At 41.2% G+C, this 22902-nt stretch overlaps 1 protein-coding gene across 1 annotated transcript; it reads left to right on the forward strand.

Annotated features, from left to right (window-relative positions):
* The first annotated feature begins 2117 nt into the window (after positions 1 to 2117).
* On the forward strand, positions 2118 to 22298 carry LOC103478832 (E3 ubiquitin-protein ligase RNF19A). Its single transcript, XM_008432902.3, has 10 exons — positions 2118 to 2345; positions 13228 to 14228; positions 16232 to 16440; positions 17082 to 17226; positions 17769 to 17931; positions 18866 to 18980; positions 19212 to 19373; positions 20115 to 20328; positions 20412 to 20555; positions 21492 to 22298. The coding sequence occupies exons 1-10, from the start codon at positions 2229 to 2231 to the stop codon at positions 22267 to 22269; spliced, it is 3048 nt and encodes a 1015-aa protein (XP_008431124.1). The 5' UTR covers positions 2118 to 2228; the 3' UTR covers positions 22270 to 22298.
* The last annotated feature ends 604 nt before the right edge of the window (positions 22299 to 22902 follow it).

The following is a 22902-nucleotide window of genomic DNA, read 5'->3' on the forward strand; positions in this document are numbered from 1 at the left end:
CCACTCCTGGTGTCGGATTTATTGTTAACACGACTGATAAAAGAAACCACATTCCATTTGTCACATATCACGTCTTCAGCTCAGATTCTCAGCAGCTTTCTCCACTAGGTGTCACTGTTGTGTCAATCACAGGACTGACTCGATCCTTTTTGCCCTGACATTTGTTGAAGCGTTGCAGGAAACCATCCGACTGTTCTTGAGCATTACATTGACACAAATCTGTCTTGTACACTACAGATAAGAACAGAATGTTCAAGTGGTTGAAAAAACTCCTGTATTCTGTCACGTTTTGGAATTCTGGTACAAGCAGTTTACTTGTTGGTTTTTCTGCTTAATCAGGAATTACCTATTCAAGTACAGGGTTTCAAACATGTGACAGGATTTGAATGTAGTTAATGAGCTTTCTAACTATGCAGGCTTATACTTCATTTCCTCCTGAATCACTTGGACACACAGGGCTTTCACATAATCCTTTCTATCTTGGATTGGGTTTGGCGCTCTAAAGCTGTCATGTCTGCCTTCTCATTACCAGGGGTGAAAGTAAGGGGGTGCGGCAGGGTACTGCGTACCCCTAAAAGATTTAGCGGTGGTATGCAGTACCTGCAAGAAAGGGGAGCGGCTGTCTGCTGTAAAACATGAATAGGTTCACTGCAGCCGTGAGTGATTAGTTTTTCAAGAACAATCTAAAACATGACAATCAGTTAATGAACCGCTTTTTTCTAATTTCATAGTTTCTGAACTGTTAATGCTGTGAGCAGCGGTGCAATATGTCGATCGCGGAAGGTTTTGAGTCGATCTCGGGAGTAGGTGACAAACTGAACACCGCCAGGACGCTGAGACCAGCACGTCATCCTCTGGGTAACTATTAACAAAAAAATCAACAAAACATGTTCAAATTAATGACCCAACGAACAATCTTGGTAATTATTGTGTCAACAAGATGTTGCGCAATTCTGTGCGTTTCGGTTCCATTATCAAAAGTAACGAGCAGAGCAGAAGTTTAAAATTAACTAATCAACCACTCAACTTCATGAGAGGTTTATTGATGATCGCAAAATAAATATCAACCCTGCAAACCTAATATCGTAACGGACTAAATGCTATATTTTTAACGTAATCTTGTGGAGCGCAGGAGGTTGCCATGGCAACGGCTGTGCTTAAATGACAGACGGAGAGTAAAAAGGTGCGAGTGGTTTAGAGTTGATCACCTGTTCAGGTTTTACCTTTGTCTTGGCGAATCACAGCCGCTGTAGTTTCTGAACATTCAATAAACGACAAACGTGGACTAATTACCTCGTTTTTTGTGAGTTTACGTCATTTACAACAAACATCAAACACGGTATATATTTGTCATTAAGTATTTAACAAACAAATGGCTTCTGCGATAATTATGTGAAATTAAATTAATTGTCTAATATAAAAAAAATAGTTTGGTGCGGCCGGGCTCAGTCTGAGAGGCTTGTCCTTTATCAAACAATTTTTTTGCCTCTTATTTAGTGGAAATATTGATGTTGATGAGATTTTCTCCAAAATGGCAACCTTTTTCAACCTTTATAGCTCCACTGCTGAAAATGAGGCTCTGGACACAGGATCAATACAACCAGTTTAAAAGCTAAATGAATGGTTATATGCCAGACATGGAAAACTGGGATGACTCCATGCCATGATGTTCAGAATTCAGGTCTCATGGCATCTCAAGGTGTCAACATTGCAGCCAGTGGGCTGAGGGAAACATGGCTTTATTTTGTAGCAATTCAAGAGCTACCCAACTCAAATCGCTTCGCAAGAAAATTAATCTGCACAGAAACTCCAAAGCACACAAAGAAGTGTGTATATATATATATGTATGTGTGTATGTATTTTTGTCATAGTACCCCCAATAATTTAAAACTACTTTCACCCCTGCGTAAATGTAACTATTTACCACCCACCTCAGCTTTTCGATGTGCTTGAGGAGTGTTTAACCTTAAACAACTTATTTCCATTCAAAAATTATTGTGTCATTAGTATTAGAAATACATTAATTGAGATACAGCTTACTTCCAAAAAGTGAAGAGTCCAGAGTCCGTTCATTTCGCGACACAAACTCTCGCGATACTATTTGAATTTCCAGAGCTAGAACGAGATCAGCGAACAACAGAGCGATCTCTTGTAGGAGCTGTTGTCGTTCGAAACGGGGCTGCTGGGTGGGACCGAAGAAAGGGGAAAAGAAGTGCCTCTCTCAGCGTATGAGGAATTCACGGCACAGAAGCTGGGCGAGTCATAAGTCAGGTTCACCTTTCTTAAAACGCATCACGTCTGGTTTTTCCCACGGTCTCCAGAACAAGTGTCACTGGCAACAGACGGTAGGTTCTCTCAACGCGTTTAGCTAATCTTGCTAGCCAGCTGCTAACGCTCGCTGTGTAGAAGTTAGTTAGCTTGTTGGGAGTCTGATGGTCGTTACTGAGGCAAGCTGTGACCTATGAAAAATGTCCATTCTCTGGTGTGTTTTTACCGTGTTTGCCGAAGCCTGTGTGTATTTGTACGTTACATATAGTTAATAATTTCCATCAGCTGTTGTCAAACAGTGAGCTATGTAGCTACCTCAGCAAACATTCTCTTTGCTGAGAAGTTTCAGCGTAAGAGGGATGCAAATCAAAACAGCAACAGTTGATGCCTCGATAATTATTAAAACATCGGATGACTATAAAAACATCAGATGAACATCAGGTAACCTAACACCGACGACATGGAAGGTAGGTCTAAAGTTCTGCTTTAGTGATTTTTATTTATTTGGTTACATATTTAAACCCTTCGAAGAGCCCTAGTGAAAGTCACTATTTCAGGGGGGTTGCGACGTTACCGCACTACGTATGTAAACAAATGAATTTACGTCAAAAGATCTTTATTATGTTATTGCTTTTCCTTCCTACCTTAACTCTTATACAGATCATTTGATCAACTCTTTTTTTAAATAGTTATTTAAATTGAGAAGGTACCGCTTTTGATGTGTTCTACATAAAACCTTCATTTGCTAAGTAAAACCAATCACCTGTTGATACTAAAATAACGGTTTGAATATTAATTATCCCATATCCATCTTTGGAACTTGGGTATGCTTCTCTCAACCACTGCAAACTGCCGGGAACAGATTTGCAAGGTTAAAGGGAAAGTTTTCTAACTTTATAAAACTGCCTTCTGCATCAGTAATTGTGATTTTTATAACATTATTTTGGTATTTGAGAAATGGAAAATGCATGAGGAGTTAGACTATTGAAACTTCTTTTTAAAATGTCCAAATTTTATGATTGGTTGTTGAGGTTGGACGTCAATCTTGAATTAAATATGTACTTAGTGTTTACTGAATTTCCTCTTGTAAATGAATTATTTGTTGTCATGTGATATGGATAAAAAATATACAATGAAATTAAAGTAAAATGTTCTTTTCCTGAGGAAACTGATCTCTGATTGGGTACAGTGAATCACTTGTATTTCTTTTTGCCTAAGAAACTGGCATAAACTCCTTCCAGTAATAATTTCTGACCATCATATTTAATCCCATCAGAGTCACCAACTCCTGTACTGAATGGTGGACAGTTATATTTTCTCTTAATGGCTTAACTAATGTATCTGGGTAATATGCTGTTATCTTCAATTTCAGTAGTAAGATTTTAAATTGATGTTTTTTCTTATTTTTTTTATTTCCTTATCACAAACCTCCCTGGAAATAAACAATTATCTAGTTATTTATGTTGACAGGGTAACAGTTGAGCATTAAAACTTGTCTAGAAAAAGTACAGCCTATCGTCATTGTTTGGATGTTCGAATCCGCTTCCTAAGACCACAGTGGTTTTTAACACCATACACCTAAGCTTAAAGTAAAGGTCATTGGCTCACCATGCTGCAGTCTGTGTGTGTGTCAAGACCTGTGTGTGACCTCCCTTTATTGGTTGATGGTAAACACAGCTGCAAGACCAGAAAGTAGGAGGTCACACCACTGTGTTGATTCTGACACACAAAATATTTTTAATTTGGTTAATTGAAAGTGATCTTATTGCTTAAAGACTCTCAAAGTCATTTTTGATTCAGTGCCACAGATGGACTTTTTTAATCCTTTATTTATACAGAAAAAAAACTCTCGATACTCGCTTTACATTTCATTTACAAGGGAGACCTGTTGCATACATCACAAAAAAGCAATCAACAATTTTAAAATTATTGCTATTTGAGATTTAACTTTTCTTAATGAAGAGTGTATATTTTTCTTTAATTTTCTGCTGTAATACAATAGAAACAGTCCTTATTATCACACAAAGGAGAAATTCAAAAAAAGGGGCTAGGCACACCACTAAATTGTATATCAAGCTTTATTATCTCCTGTAAAAGCTAATTTGGTTTATTTATATAGCTCCAGTTTACAGCGAATGCCATTTAAAGGCATTTAAGCTAATTTCTCGTGTGGTTAAAGAAGGTTTTAGGCATTGTATCGGTCATTCGTCTCTTATTCCATGACATCACCACATGGGGCTTCGCAACAACTCGCAACTAAAGCGACTCTGCAGCTTTCCCAACTATATTTTAGTTTGGACTCAGCTGACTGTGTGCATCTCTCATCAATAGTTCCAAACCAGAGCAAGCTATCCCATCATTTTGCTTTAGATGGTCAATGGCAAAGATGTGAAACTCCAGTCCTTGAGGGCTGGAGTCCTGTGGCTTTTGAATATCTCTCTGCTTCACATAATAAGGTCAGTGGTAGGACGCTGGGGAACTTGGCTATAAGTTGAGGAGGTTATTTAGTCATTTAATTCAGGTGTGTTGGACCAGGGATGCATTGAAATGTTGCAGGACAGCGGCCCTTGAGGACCGGAGGTGGTCTCCCCTGTTCTATGGGGTTGGTATAAGGCTCATGTGTTAATGGGGTAATATTGGGTTGTCAGGCAACCTGCTTATACCACCGTTCTTATGACTGGTGTCATGTTTGTGTTTATATTCTACAGTATGAAGAGCTCATTTACAGAAATGTTTACTCCACATATTTGCTAATACCTGCGTCACTCTGCGATTTTTATGATGATTTTTGTCCCGATTTCCACCTTCCAACAATCTTAAGGATCCCCTGATTATCGGGATGACTCTTAATTTGAGTTTAAGACTATTCCTGCCGTGTGGTGTGATAAGAGTGACCTGGTCCTGGAATGGATGGATGGATGTTATGTGTAGCCAGTCAGAAAGCGAGGTGACGAGGAAAAACATGGTTGGGAATCCAACATATAAAGAAGTCAATCTCCACGATGCACCCAAAATTCCCATGTACGTTGTAGACGTGTTTCTATTGTCTTTTTTCTCTGTTACATATGATCCACAAACTATCAGCAAGTCTTACTCCCAGTCAGCCATGTTTGTTTACTCTGAACTCAAGCTTGGTCTCAAGATTTTCAGTTTTTCCTTATGACACAGGTGTCAAACTCCAGTCCTGGATGGCCACTTCCCTGCAACTTTTTGATGTGCCACACCTGAATAGAATAATTGGGTCATTAGCAAGGCTTTAGAGAACTTATCTACACAAGAAGGAGGTAATTAAACCATTTCATTCCAGTGTTTTGTACCTGTGGCACATCTAAAAACTGCAGGACAGCGGCCCTTGAGGACTGAAGTTTGACACCCTGCCTTATGACATTCAAATTGTGTGAATCAGTTTGCGTGTGGCTTCACCACACTGTATGACCAAACCTGCTATTGCTAAGATTTTTAATTTTTTTAAATCATTGTGTGTGTATATGTGTAGGGTTTATCAATTTTTGAAAATCGACCAACAATTTCTTGCCATGTGAACTGGGCGATTAGTGGAGAACTTTCAGGTTCTAAATGTTTACCGTCTTCTGAAAAGCTTTTCTCAAGATGCTGTCTCATTATTTAAGCATGGGTGGGGTGTCTGTCTGGTGTCATCCTAATCTGTTTACAGCTGTTTCAAATGGATGTTGAATTTACGATTGCACAGCTCACTGCAGGGCAGAATGTTGTCGTTGTGGCCTGGAGTGCTAAGCATGTGCTGAGTTTTTACTTTCCTGTTCTGTAGCCACGCAAGCAATACTGACCACATGTAGGACACCACTTAGTTAAAGTTTCCACACAACCCGACAATTTTTAAGTGGAAAGGATCCCAATTTTGTGGTCCACTTCGAAGCTGAATTTTAAAAAAAGTTTACCATTATTAACTGGTGTTTACTTTACCTGCTGAAATTTAGACTTTAGACATTTCCTGATGTCACGGTTTAGCATCACTGCACACAATCTGAAAAATATGATGCATGGCCAGCAGTTTGCTGAGGCTAATGCTGCTGAACAGCAACAAATGAAACATGATCAATATGAACAAGGAGTGGATTAAACAGAAACAGCCTGTAATGAGAAGCTTTGGATCAAAGATTGAATGTCTAAAATTTCTTTAAAAATCACGTTGACGCTTTTATTTTTTATCACAAAAAAAGGCATTTACTGCTTGCCACAAAAATACAAAATATAATATTACTGCATGTAACGTGTATATTGGGAAGGTCTACATAGACTGCAATAAATGTTAACAAATTGTTTAAATGCCACATGTTAGCATACAATATACTTTATTGATCTCCAAGGGAAAATTGCTTATTTTTTGAGAAGCTACCTCATCCAAAGCATTATTAGTAAATACAAATATGACCATAAGCAATATGAAATGTATTTAAATATATATATATATATATATATATTTGTATTAATTCTTTCTGTACCTGTTATATTTGATCACATTTGATAACTGAATTTGGATGGTCTTTATTTCTGTGAACGTAGATTCAGCCCATAAGTGAATATGAGTTGAATAGCGTTACATGTTAAATTGGTGTTGAGAGAGTTTGGAACATTTTATTTGAGGTTGTGAATTTGTTTGTAGATTTTGGAATGACTGTCAATGTTAGCCTTAATCTAAAAATATTATTTATATCTTAACAGACAACATCATGTTTGGACCACAGGAACATTAAGGATTTATGATAAACAGGTTTTGTATTTGTAAAATATTTTATTCAGAAATGTCTTTAAAAAAAATTGAATCCTATTAACTTTCATGTTCAATTTGTCAATTTGGTTTATTTTAAGTGCTCCCTTAATTATTTTGTGTATTTTGGTCTGAAAAATCCAAGAATCTTTCAGTGTTCAGATCCACCTCAGAAAATTCAGACATGCATGTTTAACTCTGACTGCAACCCAGTCAGTCCCCCCCTCACACACACACACACACACACACATGCACATGCACAGGTTTTTGTGCTGACTCACCTGTTGACTAATTTTTCCCCTGACTGGAAATTGGGGGTAAAACTGATGTTGGCCAGACTCAACTCAACCAGTAAGACAGTGATGTTGAGATGGAAATGAATTTTATTTGTCTTTCTTAAGTAGCTAAATTAACAAAACTAAAGTTAATAGCAAAGTTCTAGACTAACTCTTTGCACTTTTTCTTTTCTTAAGTTCAACAAAAGAAGTTAGGTTCACCTTAATTTTCAACTGCATTGCATTTGACGTCAGTTTTACAGCTTCACTTATTTCTTTTTTTTATTTCACAGTTTATGAAGGCAATATTGACTTGTAAAAGATTATCAACCTAGTATACACAGAGTTCATTTGAAGCAGAATTGTATAAGATGGGGAAACTTACTGAAAATGAGAAAATGGGTTGCACCTTAGAGCCCTGCATAGACATATTGTCAAATGTTAAAGTGATGCAGCTATATAGTGCGTTATGCAGTAACTTTAAAACTTTTTCATACTTGAATACAGTTGTTGCGATGGATTTTAAGTGGAAAAGTCTCAGCAGCCCTGGGTTGGTCCTGTTCAGAGTATGAGCTCAGTGCGTCGAGGCGTTTTAAGTTCCTCTGTTTTCTTCCAAACATGTGCCAAATGATTGCAATTGAGCAGCTAATGCGACTGCTTCACAGCGTCTTCCTGGAGGCTGAGCTCTCTCAGCTGAGCAGAAATACCAGGATGCTTACCTCATCGCTGCCCACACCACCTTTAAGAGGAGGGATGGAGAGAGGAGGGGAAGTCTGAGAGCTGAGAGGAGGGGCGGCAGCTGGGGACTATACTGGCTTTGTTGCCGTTGGAAACTTTTCTTTCCCTTGTCGGCCTGCTTCGCCTGCCTTTGTACGTTAACAATGCCTGCACTGTTTTTTTGTTTTGTTTTTGTTTTTTTGCAGCCGTTGTCGTTATTTGTACCGTTTGATCCTTTGTTTCGTGCGGAGGGCAGATTCTCAGCACAATGGTCAGACAAGCTTTTACTTTAAATTTTACTTAAAAAATGTTTTCGGTATTTTTTATTTTTTTTACTTTCTGCAAGTGTTTCAGCCATTTCATTTAATGTTTTAGATGTGATTTAATGCAACCTATTACTCCAGGCGGTCAGTGTTTCAGCTTCTGTGTGTAATGTTCAAACCCACATCAGTCGGCAGCGCTGCAGCTCACTTGCCAGAACGCTGCTCTGTGTCCGATCGCGGAGCGTTTGGAAGCCTCGCTTGTGGAGCCTCTGTTCCCAGCTTTGCAGAGGCTCAGGAATGTGCAGAAAGGCAACATTACACAGGAGACCCCAGGACAGGAATGCAGCCGGAGTGACTCCACCGCGAGAGTTCACTGGCTCAGCTGTTTACATCCGTTTCTGGGCGCTCTTCGTTCCAAGACCTTAATTAGCAGTTGACTGGCTGTTTGTCTTGCGCATCGGTTTATTTACCTGATTTGACAGTACTTGATTCTTCTTGTCAAAGTTAGTTCATACTTGTGGTTTTCCGGTGTTGCTGGACAGTGATACAAATGAACCGTGTGAATGTCAGTCAGCATGGGTGAGTGTTGCCGTGAAACACTTGGTCCAGTCATTTAAATGAATACTTGAACGTTAGCGCAGTCGTCGTAATAAAAAAAACAAAAAAACCCTCCTCTGAAGTAGAGGATTTCTCAATCGGCTGAATGATCTGGTGTGTGATTCTCATGGTTGGATTAGTGGTGGAAGAGTTGGGTCATGCTACATGAAATCTTAAATCAGCTATTTATCATTATTTAGATTTAGATAAATAGACATTTAGCAAAGTACTAGCATTAAAACCTGCTACAAAGAAGAGTACCATGAGCAACACAAGCTGGATTCATCTGCTTTACACACCAACTGCTTGTGTTTTGCAAACATAATTTTAAAGAAGTGTTGCCCTAATAGAAGGTGATGTGTGGGACTTCTTTAGTTTCGACACCTTTTTTCTGTTTTTGAGGCCAGAATTATTTTCAAAGAGCCAACTTTGTGTTTTCTTATTGGCAACAGAAAAGTCTTGTACTCCAGCCTAGCTAACTAGTAGTGTGCATTCGGTGGGGGAGGGGCTTTGTCATAGGCAGGTATATTTTATTGCATAACTTGATGCTTTTCTCAGACCTTTAAGTTGCTGCATCATCAGTTTTCATCACTAAGACATCATTAGCACAAGTCTTGTCGACTCAAACCCATCATCCATACAGCTGCTATGGGATGCTTTGGGGAATAGTTGGTGTTGTCATACCAGTCTCCTGTATAACTTTGTGTCAGTGCTGTGTTTTAATGTTATTGCTTACCACTATGTAATCATCACTTAAAGTAAAAGGCCTACTGTACATCAGGGATGGGATTCTTGTTTGAAACTGCTGTAATTGAGAGAAAGAAGATGGGAGAAGAGAGATTTTGAATAAAAGCACTTGTTTCTGAGAGTGTGTAGTGGTGCTAGTGTGTGTGAAGTTTGCTTGCAGCAGCAGAGTTGCTTTGCTGAGGTCTGCTTTTGATCTTTTCTTATAGCGCAGACTGACAGGTTTGTGGGGGCTCTCTTTACTGCGTTTTCAGCAAAACTTTCTAAAGTGTGCACAGGCACAGTAAGACAGGGAGCACGCTCAGTGCGCGTCTAGCTTGGGTCTGTGGTTCTGCACCCCTCCATTTAAGGGTCTTCAAGTACTATTTCAGCTCACACACTCATACGTTCCGGATAGATGCCAGAACAAGAACTGGACCTCAGCAGCAATACTCCTCTAGAATAATGGACATTCTTCCTCTCTCATTGCCACACCCAGTCCTAGAAACACAAAGCATAACACAGATGTGAAAACGGGGGACTGAAGAAGTTGTTGGTCAGTTCTACTCGAGATCTGTTTTGCTTTTTACGTGTGGTGTGAACCTTTCATTTAGAATTTTTTACATATTGTCCAGATTTGTCAAACCAGCGCTCAAGATGTTGGATGTAGATCTGAGCAGTATGGCCCCGAAGAAGAGGCGGCTCTCTCTGGCTTCTCTCTTCTGAAGACGAGGCCGGGACACTAAATCAGGCTGCCAGCGGTCCAGGGACCTCCAGCACCCCGGGTCAGGGGGCATTTAAAAAAATTTTTTTTTACACTTTTTGTAATCATCAAAATATACTTTCAAATGAATAAACCAGATTCTAAGAAGGGATTTGTTTCAATAGATTTTTTTATGTGGGCAAAAAATAAGTATTTGATATAACAGAAAAACAGAACTTTATTTCCAATTCCAAAAGTCAAAAGTTTCTTGTAGTTCTTGACCAGCTTTGCACACACTTCAACTGGAATTAGAGCCCACTTGTCCATACAAAACCTCTCCAGATCTTTCAGCTTTTGAAGCTGTCACTAGGCAACACAGTTTCAGCTTCCTCCAAAGAGTTTAAGGTTTAGGTCTGGAGACTGTCTAGGTCAGTGCATGACATTGAAAGGTTTCTTTAAGAGCAACTCCTTAGTTACGCTGGTTGTGTGTTTTGGACCGTTGTCCTCCTGGAAGACCCAGTCACAACCCATCCTCAATGCTCTTACAGAGGGAAAATCTCTCATGAATGCATATTCTCATCCATCCACCTCAATACGATTCAGTCGCCCTGTCCCCTTGGGAGAAAAGCATTCCCGAAGAATGATGATTCCACCTGCATGGGTTGGAATGGTGTGTTCAAACACAATGACTGGGGTTTCAACCAAAACGTTCTATTTTCAGTCTCCTCTGACCTCCTGACCTTGCCCCATGCCTCCCCTGGACCATCCAGATGGTCATTGGCAAACTTCAGGCTTGGACATGGGCTGGCTAGAGCGCTGCAGGATTTTAATTCATGGTGGCGTTGTATGTTACTATGGTAACGACATTCAAGATAGTGGTGCCAGTTCTTTCCTGGTCATTGACCAGGTTCTCCCTTGTAGTTCTGGGCTGATTCTTAAGTCCCTCCCCATTTTTGGGGTAGGAGACCTGGCACCCCACTAGCACAGGCAGCGATAGTGGCGCAAGACCTTCAGGGTAAAATGAATACCAATTTTTTTAAGCATAGAGGAAATAAAAATGTCACAGAAGGTGCAAGGTGTTCGACAGACTTGGCTACAATATAATGCCTAACTATATTCCTTGCAATTAAGAGTTGTACATTGAATGCACTACCAGCTGTTAATACAGACCAAATTTTAACTGCAGCGTCTGTTAAAAATACAAACTTCAACACCTCAACTGCACATATAAAAGTAATTTCATACCTTAGGGGTGGTATTGACTTTCTGCACATAAAATGTATTTGATGGCGTGCTTCCTTTTATTATGGAATGTACAGTTCGTTACCTCAAGTGTTAAAAAGTACTTTAAACCGTATAATAGTCCTAATCTCCAAAATAGTTAAGCCTACTCTCTTTTCCTTCTGCTGCTGTTCACTGTTGGTTGCAATGTTCCAAATTCTCAAGTGGCTAGATGACGTGCTCATCAGATTAGCTCAGGAGGAGCTCGACTCGACACAGAGATGCATGCTGAACACATTAAGATAACGCAAGTAATTGCTGTCACACAGGAAATTGAGAAATTGCCTGATTGAGCCTCCAGATACTGAGCCTCGTTTCTCAGAACATCTTGAACAGTTCTGACTAAAACTCAACGTGGCTTCATAGGAAAAGCTTGAGCTCTATCAGAGGTGGGATGTTTGTGTTGCCCAATGTTTCCAGTGTTGCAAAACTAGCTTTGAACGAATTATTTACCCATGCTTTAGTGAGCTTTTGGACTTCTGTTTATCCTTGCAGTCATTCAGCTGCCATTATGGACTGGAGGACAGGATGTGTTGCTATTATTGAGTGTTTTTGATGTTTGTACATTTTTTAACAAACAGGTTATTTGGCAATTAAAAAAAAAGAGGCATAATGGGTTCAGCTTAAGTACTTTTTTTCCCCACAGATTAAGTTTAGTTGGCTTGTCGCAGTAAAATTTCTACTGAAGTGGTCTGGTGTGGTGCAGCTCACCTCCTCCTGCCTGCCTTTATCAGCGGCTGACGGCCAAGGCCTCGTCACTGTTGATTTTAGTGGCAGATCAAAGCGCTGTCTCTTTGCGTCACTTCTGTCCAAGGTTGTCTACCTCTTGTTTTTTCTTTTGCTTTTACAGTTATGTTCTGATTAGCTGAGCAAACGTGCACTTTGTCAAGTTATGGTGTTGGTCTAGCAAAAAAAAAAACAAAAAAAAAAACAACTCTGCTTAGGAAACCCTGAATGAAACCCTCGCTTAAAAGCTCTTCGTCTAGGCAGACTTAATCATCATGAAGCACTAGACCGAGGCGCGAAGGTTGACTGAAAGATAAATGATTAAAATGTTCCCAGGAGAATACAAAAGATGATGGTTTCAATAATCGAAAACACTGAAAGTTAAAGGCAATGCTGTGATGGAATGTGTTTACTGTGACTCAATGAAAATATGTTGGACTGTTTCTCACTTGTTAGATCAGCTAAGAATTGTTTTAAGAATGTTTTTGTCTGAGAAAATAATTGGATATTCAGTATGTCAAAATTCAGGTTTTATGCTACATATACCAGTAGGTGATCAGCTCAATCAGAAACAAAAGATGCATTGTGTAATCCGCACATTTCCACATGTGTATTGAACTGCTGTTCAATGCAGAAAATGCCAATTAGTAACATTTCCTCTTCCATTTGGTGCTCCCTCTAGCGCGGCACCATATGCGTAGCATTTGGGGACATGCACTGCAAACTGCAAGACTGTAAATGTTAGTGTTCAGTATTTTAGACTTGGCACCCCATTCAAAAACATCAATAAAGAAAGAAAGCTATAGTTCATAGCTACTTTTTGTGGCACTCAGGATACTCAGTAAATTACATTTGTTCTCATCCTCTTTACTTCCTTCTGTCCTTGTCCTTGTTGTCTCTCACACCCGTTCTCTCTTCTGTCCACAGCTCCTGTTGCATCTTTTTCTCCCTCGTGACCCCCACCCCTTCGCCAAAATCCGGCTGTTAGATGTGACGTCGAGGTTGATCAGGAGAAGCCACCATGTCCTAAACGCCGACGGGCCCTCTGGAGCCCTGCCCCCCCACCCCATCCCTCCCTCACCTTCCCCATCTCCCATCCACCACCTCACCCCGTCCCCCAGCCCCCTCCCACTCCCCCACCTCTCCACCCACGTGCGAGACAGGCTGCCCAGTGCTGGCTCCCCACCGGCGCGCCTCTCTCCTCTTCCCGGGGAGATGAGCTCACAGAAGCAGCAGCAGCAGCAGCTGGATGCTGGAAACGTCGGGGTCATGGATTCTGACCGCGACCTGCAGTCTGCCACTTCTTCCATCTCCCTGCCGTCAGTGAAGAAGGCCCCGAAGAAGAGGCGGCTCTCTCTGGCTTCTCTCTTCCGAAGACGAGGCTGGGACACTAAATCAGGCCGCCAGCGGTCCAGGGACCTCCAGCACCCCGGGTCAGGGGGCATTGCTGGAGTGGACGGCATCGCCAGCATTGAGAGCATCCACTCTGAAATGTGCAACGACAAGAACTCGGCCTTATTTTCCACGGCGGGGACAGGAGCCGCCTTCGCTGCCGCCGCCTCGTTGTCCTCCGCCTCAGGGCCTTCTTATGCTGCTACCAGCTCCTCAGCTAAGGCTGGGGGAGCAGCAGGGGCGGAGCTACTGGAGTGCCCTCTGTGCCTTCTACGCCTCTCCAGGGAGAGCTTCCCCGACATCATGACGTGCCACCACCGCTCCTGCAGCGACTGCCTGCGCCAATATCTGCGCATCGAGATCTCGGAATCGCGCATCAACATCAGCTGCCCCGAGTGCGCTGAGCGGTTCAACCCGCACGACATCCGCATGATTCTGGGGGACCCAGTGCTGATGGAGAAATATGAGGAGTTCATGCTGAGGAGGTGGCTGGTCGCAGATCCGGACTGCCGCTGGTGTCCCGCGCCAGACTGTGGGTAAGCAGCCGGGGCAGACGCACTTGATACCAAACACTTTATATTAAAATCCATTCTGAGTGAGCCCGTGTTGGTTCTTTACATGTAAACAACCAAACCACATCACACTGTGAGCTTGGCAACAAGATGTTACTACTTTAATATTTCTGATAATTGACTGTTCACTAAACATTTTGAACGTGTTGTTTGCTCCAGGCAGCAAATGTAAACATCTTCATTGTCTGTTTAAAATGAACAAATACTGTTTTTGAGGTCATTCTTTTTTCTCTACCACATTTAGAGCAAGTAAGAATTACTGTATGAGGTCCTCTCAACCATTAATGTTTATTCATGTTATGTGCGTAAACTGACATGTAGCTATATATTTGAACTGTGATCTTTGAGCCAATCCTGTTGCTATGGCGTCTTAACTTTTTTGCACCGGGGCCAAAATGGCCCATTTGAGATTAGCCAGGGGGCTGCATTTTCCTGCAAATAAAACGAAAAACTGTTATTGGGAATTACTAAAACAGGATCAGTTTTTGACCACAACAGCAATATTAATATCAGAGGTGGACCCAATTTTCATATTGGAGCATTCCTGCTTTTACTGAAAAAAAATTGTAAAGTGTGAAATCACTGCAGCTCTTAAAAAGGGTGTTGGATATTTGTTTTAATAAAACAGTCATATGTTTCTTTTATTTTTTGTCTATTCTCAGCATCTATTCTCAGTACGTACGTATTTACCCAAATTTGATGAATGTGCTCCCAAGTCAGTATTTTCTTTTTATTGTGTGTTTTACTCCAAAACAGAAGATTTTTAGGCATTAACTAACATTTCTAATTTAAGAAAAATCAATCACTAAAAGTCTGTCATATTTAAAATCTAACTATTCAGCATCAATCTATATCAGCTCCATTTGCTATAAATTTATACTGCAGGAAAGTGTTCAGATGGGCGTAAATGTCCCCTGGGCCACAGTTTGGACCCCACTGGTGTCCGGTGTCTGTCTGGGCTCACATGAAAGCCCTCTCTGTCTGCGCTCTAGACGGGGATCTCGGTGTAAATTGATCCAGAACAGAGGAAGTCTCCCAGGCCCTCAGTGGCTCTGTGATTAAACATTAGCCCTGAGGTCAGGCCCAACTGCTACACAAACCTCCAGAACGTCATTTAACCCCTGAAATGTGACTCGCTAGTGTTTAGCATCACTTTATGGGATCGGATTGAGGTCGATGATTAACAGCCCCCCTGAATGGAGTGTCACTCCACAGTCCAGGCTGTTTTAAATCTGACCTTTAAAAACAGTTTCAAATATTTAGTGCGCATTCATACATGAACAGTATAAATTCATTACACCCAGCTTTATTTTTTTCCCATGATGCAAAAAATGTTTTTGTTTTTTTTCCTCAACAGTCCTGATGGATTAGAGAAAACTTCTGTATCGATTGCATTGAGCTGTAGAGTTTGCAGGTCAAAGTGGGGCATATAGACCAGAAGATTTATCACAATATTTTATAGTAGTATTGTGATTACAATAGAAGTGACAATACTATTTATTACTACTTTTTCAGGTAAACGGCATAGCAATCACAGCTACACAAATACAACTCTTGAAAAATACTTGCAACCCATTTCTTTTATACATCACTCATATAAAGAAGTATTGATATTTGTTGATACACCCAATGAAAAAACGGTGGAAAATAGTCAAGCTAACAATCCTAACACAGACAAGTTTGATGGATTGTAAACATTAATTGAAATTTATTGTGACAATAAATCAAAATCCTCATTAGAAATTTATCACGATAAGTGATAAATGATGATACAATAATACAATACAATAAATACCCAGCACTATTTGCAGCTGTTCATAAAAAAACTTTTTTTGCATTTTTATTTTATTGTGCCAACAATTGTTTAATGTATAGCAAACGGGGTTCCATAATACTTTTTTCTCCCCGGAGTTGTGACCATCACATATTGAAGCGCTTTATTTATTTATTTTGTTGCCGTTTCCCAGGTATGCAGTGATAGCCTTCGGCTGTGCCAGCTGTCCAAAGATCACGTGCGGCAGGGAGGGCTGCGGCACGGAGTTCTGCTACCACTGCAAGCAGCGATGGCATCCCAACCAGACGTGCGACGCGGCGCGCCAGCAGAGAGCCCAGAGTCTCCGCTTGAGAACCGTGCGCTCGTCCTCCCTCAGCTACAGTCAGGAGAGCGGAGCCGCAGGTGGGCTGCTCCAGAAAGCGCATAACCACGTCCAGTAACTTAGAGAATTATTAAAAAGTTCATTCATTTCACTTGGCAAAACGCATTATATGGATTAAACACACATTTTCTGTCTACAGTAGTGAAAAAAACACCATAGAAGATCAGAATGTTACATGAAGCTAATTAAGATAACTTTTGACTTTGATTTTAATAAGCTCAAATCTTTTTTTTTTTTTTTAATGATTTAAAAAAAAATCTTTTTGAATTACATGTTTTTTACATCAATAGGTCATAAATATGACCTGGACTGCAATACATCTGCGGCTTTTTGTGTCTTTTTTGCCATTTTTGTATTTTTTCTGCCACAATGGAAGTTAGTAGAGTAATGTGAAATAAATCAAAGCAAAGCTAAATATCAAATAAAAGGTGAATGTTTTTTTATATTCTATTTTTTTTTTACTGTTTATTGGACTGTTTTAGTTCATGGTTTATCAGACTTTGCATCAGTTGAGTATAAATTTGGAGCTCGGCAGAGACCAGCTGTCCAGGGCTGGTAAAATGAAATGCTTGTCTGCTATATTTATTTCCATTTAGAGCGCCGTCTCTGATGTGTTTTTCTTTTTTTTCTTTCCTGTCCATCATGTTCGGTTTTGTTGCAGCCGACGACATTAAGCCATGTCCTTGCTGCGCTGCTTACATCGTCAAAATGAATGATGGGAGCTGTAACCACATGACCTGTGCCGTCTGTGGCTGTGAGTTCTGCTGGCTCTGCATGAAGGAGATCTCAGACTTGCACTACTTGAGGTAAGAGTCACACGCCAAGTCCCGAACAGTCGGTTTAAACAGTAAGGAGAGGGTGTTTTTTAATCTGGTTAAGTTGCAATCAACGTTGGGTTGAGAATGTTGAATGAAAATGTGGTTTCACTGTAGGAGAAACCAATAAATCAACCTCAATTTGTCTTCATTTTGGGAAATCAGCGATTGCTTGACACTGACATGAGAAACCGATGTTAACTTCCTCCACAAACATCTGAAAGTCGGCCTCTGTCCCTTTTTTCTTTTTATGTATGTGTACAGTTAACAGCAGTCAGCTCAATGTGGCCAACTTGACAACTTTTCTTTCTATATTTAGCAACTTTTCAAACCAAAAAAACAATCTGTAGGAACCAGAAAACTTCAACCGACACGCTCCTGATTACTATTAAAATTCATCTTCTGTTGTGTTGATTCACGTCTTGTATGTCCTTATCTTTTGTCTCTGTATTGAGAGACAATGTTTTATAGTAAAACTTTTATAATGTTTTTATCAGTTTGGTGAAAGTTGACCGTTGTGCTGCTGGTTTCAGTCCGTCAGGCTGTACGTTCTGGGGGAAGAAGCCTTGGAGCAGGAAGAAGAAGATCCTTTGGCAGCTGGGAACACTAGTGGGCGCTCCTGTTGGAATCGCACTGATTGCTGGGATAGCCATCCCTGCCATGATCATCGGCATACCTGTATACGTGGGCAGGAAGGTGAGACAGAAAAACACAGAGGGGAAATCCTTCCTTTTTTCCTGCTTTACTCATGGATAATTTGCAGATGAATCTGTGTGCTTGGTTATATCCAGATATTTTCCACTTAACTGGTCTGAGTATAGTGAACTTTTATTTCTGTTGCAAACTGCTAATTTAGTCTAAGGTCATTCTTGCGTGAGGAGTTATAATTTCTCTTTCCAATAATGTGGCGTTACTAAGAGTCTCCAGAATCCCCCGGCGAAGCCTGCCAAAAGAAGAAACCAGAGCCAAGAGACGTTTCTTTTTTTCTCTAAAGTAAATTAAACAATGTCTAGACTCTAGGGCTGCAACCAGGGATTATCTTAGTAATCGATTATTCTAAATTAATTCTGAAGTTTTTTAGCCTCTCAAACCTCTTCTGTTCAATAGTAGAAATGCATTAAAATATGCAAATGGACAAATTCAGCTCCGTAAAATCATTGTATTGCTTAAAATGCAATAACGGCTTTCTTATAGTGAAAACTTTTTGTCAAAAATAAAAAATAAAAATCCTAACATCAGCGTGTGAAAAGCTCAGCCCTTGAGTTTTGAGTTGCACACATTTACAGACAAAGAAGTTTTTTTTTGTCTTCAATTGGAAATGTTTATATTTTTTGTACAGTTTTGGCCTCATATTGACTCGATATTTTGAGAGTAAATGTCCTTTTTTTTTTTTTTAGTCTGCATACCTCAGTTAGTGATTAATCGATACTGAATTAGTTGAAGATCATTTCAATAAATGGACTATTAGACTTGATGAAGTCTATTGGGGTTTCTCTACACAGCTCTGACCAGCCTTTAAGAAAGTCACTCTTAAGTCATGTCCTGCAGTTCAACTGGCATCCAGTCAGAATGGAAACAGCCTGGCAGTTACAGGGTTAACTCTCCCTCATGTCTGGACTGTTCCTGTCAGATCCATAACCGCTATGAAGGCAAGGATATTTCCAACCATGAGAGGAACCTGGTGATCGCTGGTGGAGTGACTCTGTCTGCCATCGTGTCTCCTGTGGTGGCTGCAGTCACCGTCGGTCAGTCTCTTCCTCTTCCTCTCTTTCTTTCTTCCTCATCTATATCTTCACATCTTTATTGACTTCTTGGCTTGTGGCTAAATATTGCCCTCAGTTTGTTGTTTTGAGCTGGAATCTCTCATGAAAATTCCATTTTCTGAGCGAGATTCAGTCTCTGCTGCTGCCGTATTGTTTTTATTATGAAGGCAGTTGGTTTCTCACATGCTGGCCTCTCTCTGGCCCCTCCGTCAGGCATCGGGGTCCCCATCATGCTGGCCTACGTCTATGGCGTGGTGCCCATCTCTCTCTGCCGCAGTGGAGGCTGCGGCGTGTCAGCCGGGAACGGAAAGGGAGTTCGGATCGAGTTCGATGACGAGAACGACATGAATGTTGGCAGCGGAACGGCCGCCACCGGTAACTTTTACTGTTGCTTCTCAAGCTGACCAATCATGTGCTCTCCTGATGGGCCTGAAATGTTCGACTGGGTCAACTGTAGGGTCAATCAAAACTATGTATTATAAAATAAGCAACATTTTCATTTCAAAATCTGTTTTTGCTGCTAATTATAAATAAATAAGCATATGAGCATATTCGTTGCCCGTTGCTGCAGATGTCACTTTTGCGTCAGGTTTTATGGGCTTACCAGAAAAGTGTAAATACAAAACTTCCAGCTGCAATTAATCACGTGTTAAAAAAAAAAAAAAAATGTTCACCTTAAAAACTTATTTTGATATTTATTTTTGAATAAATAAATAAAAAATAAAAAAATCAATAAGTGAATCTACACACATACACAAAAAGCTGTTTTGGAACATAAAGTTTAGTTGTTTTAGCTACACGTTTACACAATTTAGTTCTCAGCCCTTTATACTATCCTTCAATAAAACACCTTTATCAAAATACATGAGTATATAGAACATCAATAACTTAAATAATACATACATACTATAGACATGTCTCCCGACCCCACTAGGGACAAGGGTGCACATAAATTGGATGGATGGATGGATGGATACTATCGACGTGTCAATAAACATATACTGCATCTGTTCTTTCATAGAAAACATAATTTTATTACCATATGCAATGAATCAATATCAAAAGTACAAATTATTGCTAATACATTGAATTATTCCTGTGTCATCTCCTCCATAGATACGACATCGGTAGCTGACACCAGGAACAACCCCAGTATCAGCGAAGGCAGCGTCGGGGGGATGACAGGCAGCCTGAGTGCCAGCGGCAGCCACATGGACCGCCTCGGCGCCGCCAGGGACAACCTGAGCGAGACGGCCTCCACCATGGCTCTGGCCGGAGCCAGCATCACCGGCAGCCTGTCCGGCAGCGCCATGGTCAACTACCTCCACAGGTGCTGCCTGCCGAAAGCGCTCCAGCCAGCGCTCCGTCTTGTAGTTCTGTTTCCGCTTCACCTAAAATGTGTCGCCGTCTCAGGATGGAGGTCCAGGCCGACGTGCAGAAGGAGCGCTGCAGTCTGAGCGGGGAGTCGGCCACCGTCAGCCTGGGCACCATCAGCGACAACGCCAGCACCAAAGCAATGGCCGGCTCCATTCTCAACGCCTACATGCCTCTGGACAGGTGAGCGAGGTTTCACCTCATGTTTCTACTAAAGTATCTGAAGCACATTTGCTGGGCTGCTTTACATGCTGCTGGTTTTCTGTTCAAAATCCTACAATCTAACCGGTGAATGTGTTTTCTTTAAGGATGAAAACACCATAGAGTCATAGTTGAACACACACCGACTGTTACCCTTTTCATCAGGGCTCCTACTGGTGTTTAAGATTCTTGAAAATGCTTCTATTCCAATGAGGTGTTTAAGGTTTGGAAAGTGCTTGAATTCTGAATAAAGTGACTGATGTTCAAACTGATGAGTTTGGTAGTCTAATGCCTGATTAAAGCCTGCATTTGGAAAACATTAATTTTAGAGTTGAAAGTAGATATTTTCATATATCTAATCTAAGACATTTTTTTCTCACTGTCTGAAGTTAAATCAGATAAAACTTTTCTAACTGATTTCTATTCGATAAATACAAAATGTGGTGAGAACTTTTTAAATTTATTTTTTAAAATATTTTTCACACCTAATGGCTCAATTACTTATTGACCTTTGTAACTGAAATAAAGATTGGCAAAAAATTTTTGATCTACGTTTTTTGTGGTATGTTTGTGCTGATTTGTGCAGATAGAATATATATAATTTTTTCATTTCTGAATGTTTTTGTAAATATCTTTAAAATGATAGCAGCACAAACACACGTTTGACATACTTTTTGATTAATTTGAAGGACAACATTTTGTAATACTTTAATTTAAAATGTAGAATACTATCATGAGACATTAATAAATTATATTTTATAATAGAGATTTGAAACTGTATTTTTACATTCATTTATATTGGCTTTATCTCCTAAGAGTGGTGCTGTAAAGGTTGGTAAGTTTACACTGAAAGAGCTTGAATTTTGCTGTGGAAAAAGCTTTGAACCCTGATTCATGTTCTTCCCCTCGTCCCTCCAGAGAGGGAAACAGTATGGAGGTCCAGGTGGACATCGAGTCCAAACCCACCAAGCGACGGCACCACAGCGGCGGCAGCAGCGCTGACGACGGCGGCAGCGGCTGCAGCAATGCCGCCGGCCGCTGCGGCTGGAGCAACCCCACGGCCGGGTGCAGCTCCTCTGAAGGCAGAGGGACGACCGCCAAGTGGGCCAAAGAGGCGTCGGGCTCCTCCTTCAGCGCCGGCGGCAAAAAGAGCAAAGGCAAGCTGCGCAAGAAGGGAGGCGGCGGCACCAAGATCAATGAAACGCGGGAGGACATGGACGCTCAGCTGCTGGAGCAGCGCAGCACCAACTCCTCGGAGTTCGACTCGCCATCTCTGAGCGGCAGCCTGCCCTCGGTGGCCGACTCCCACTGCAGCCACATGTCCGAGTTCAGCTGCTCAGACCTGGAGAGCATGAAGACGTCGTGCAGCCACGGCTCCGGCGGCGGCGACTACCACCTGCGCTTGGCCACCGTCAGCCCCCTCCCCGAGGTGGAGAACGACCGGTTGGAGACGTGTTCTTCCCACTGCTCCCCCCAGTCCCCCACCTCCACATCCACCACCTCCTCCCTGGGAAACGGCACAGACCTGTCGGCGCTCTGCTTCGTCACGGATGAGAACATCAACATCACGTGTGCTGGCGAGCTGGACTGCAACAGTGGAGAGCTCCTGAAGGAGCACAACAACAACATCCACCACCAGCCGCAGGACGCGGCCGAGCAGCAGGCCAGGAACCTCTGCTTACACACTGATATTTAATAAACTCCGTACCTGAAGTGCTGCACTCACTTTATAGACCACCTCCTTTCCTTCTTTAAGCTAACAGCTGCTGCTTTACAGTTTTGGTTATTCTCTAGTAAGAGATGCGTCTTGTTAGGATGGAGGTTTTCCATGGGAAGCAGCTTTTGAGTAAAATTGTTACTAGCAGCCATCTGAAAGTGTTAAAGTTCCTCCTGAGGCTGTTTCTCTGTATTCATCATGTTTCACATAAAGCTGTTCACTGATTGGCTGCTGCATTGATCTGTAGGTCAGTTCATCTCAAATACAACGTTAAATAGATCTGATTTCCTGAGACAAACTGAGCGAGGGACCAGGCAATACGACTCTTGGTTTGTTTTCTTCCCCCGTAAATGTAAAAGTAACTGTTTTGAATATATATATACATATATATATCTCCACACTGAACCGTTCCAGCTCTGAAATTGACCTTTACAATTCTAAGATCTACCGAGGGAGATGGTGCTCCACTGCTTTTTGTTCTGTAGCTCGAATCTCTCAAGTGTCTTTTAGTGCCAAGATAACTTTGAAAACTTGGGCAGAATTTAGCTCTGGGAAAGGTTTGAACCGATTTGATAATAATAAAAAAAAAAGGTCTCTGGAAGACCGAAGCTG

Source organism: Poecilia reticulata, chromosome 16 (assembly GCF_904066995.2).
Source record: "Poecilia reticulata chromosome 16, P_reticulata-male-v2, whole genome shotgun sequence".
NCBI classification, from domain to species: Eukaryota; Metazoa; Chordata; class Actinopteri; order Cyprinodontiformes; family Poeciliidae; genus Poecilia; species Poecilia reticulata.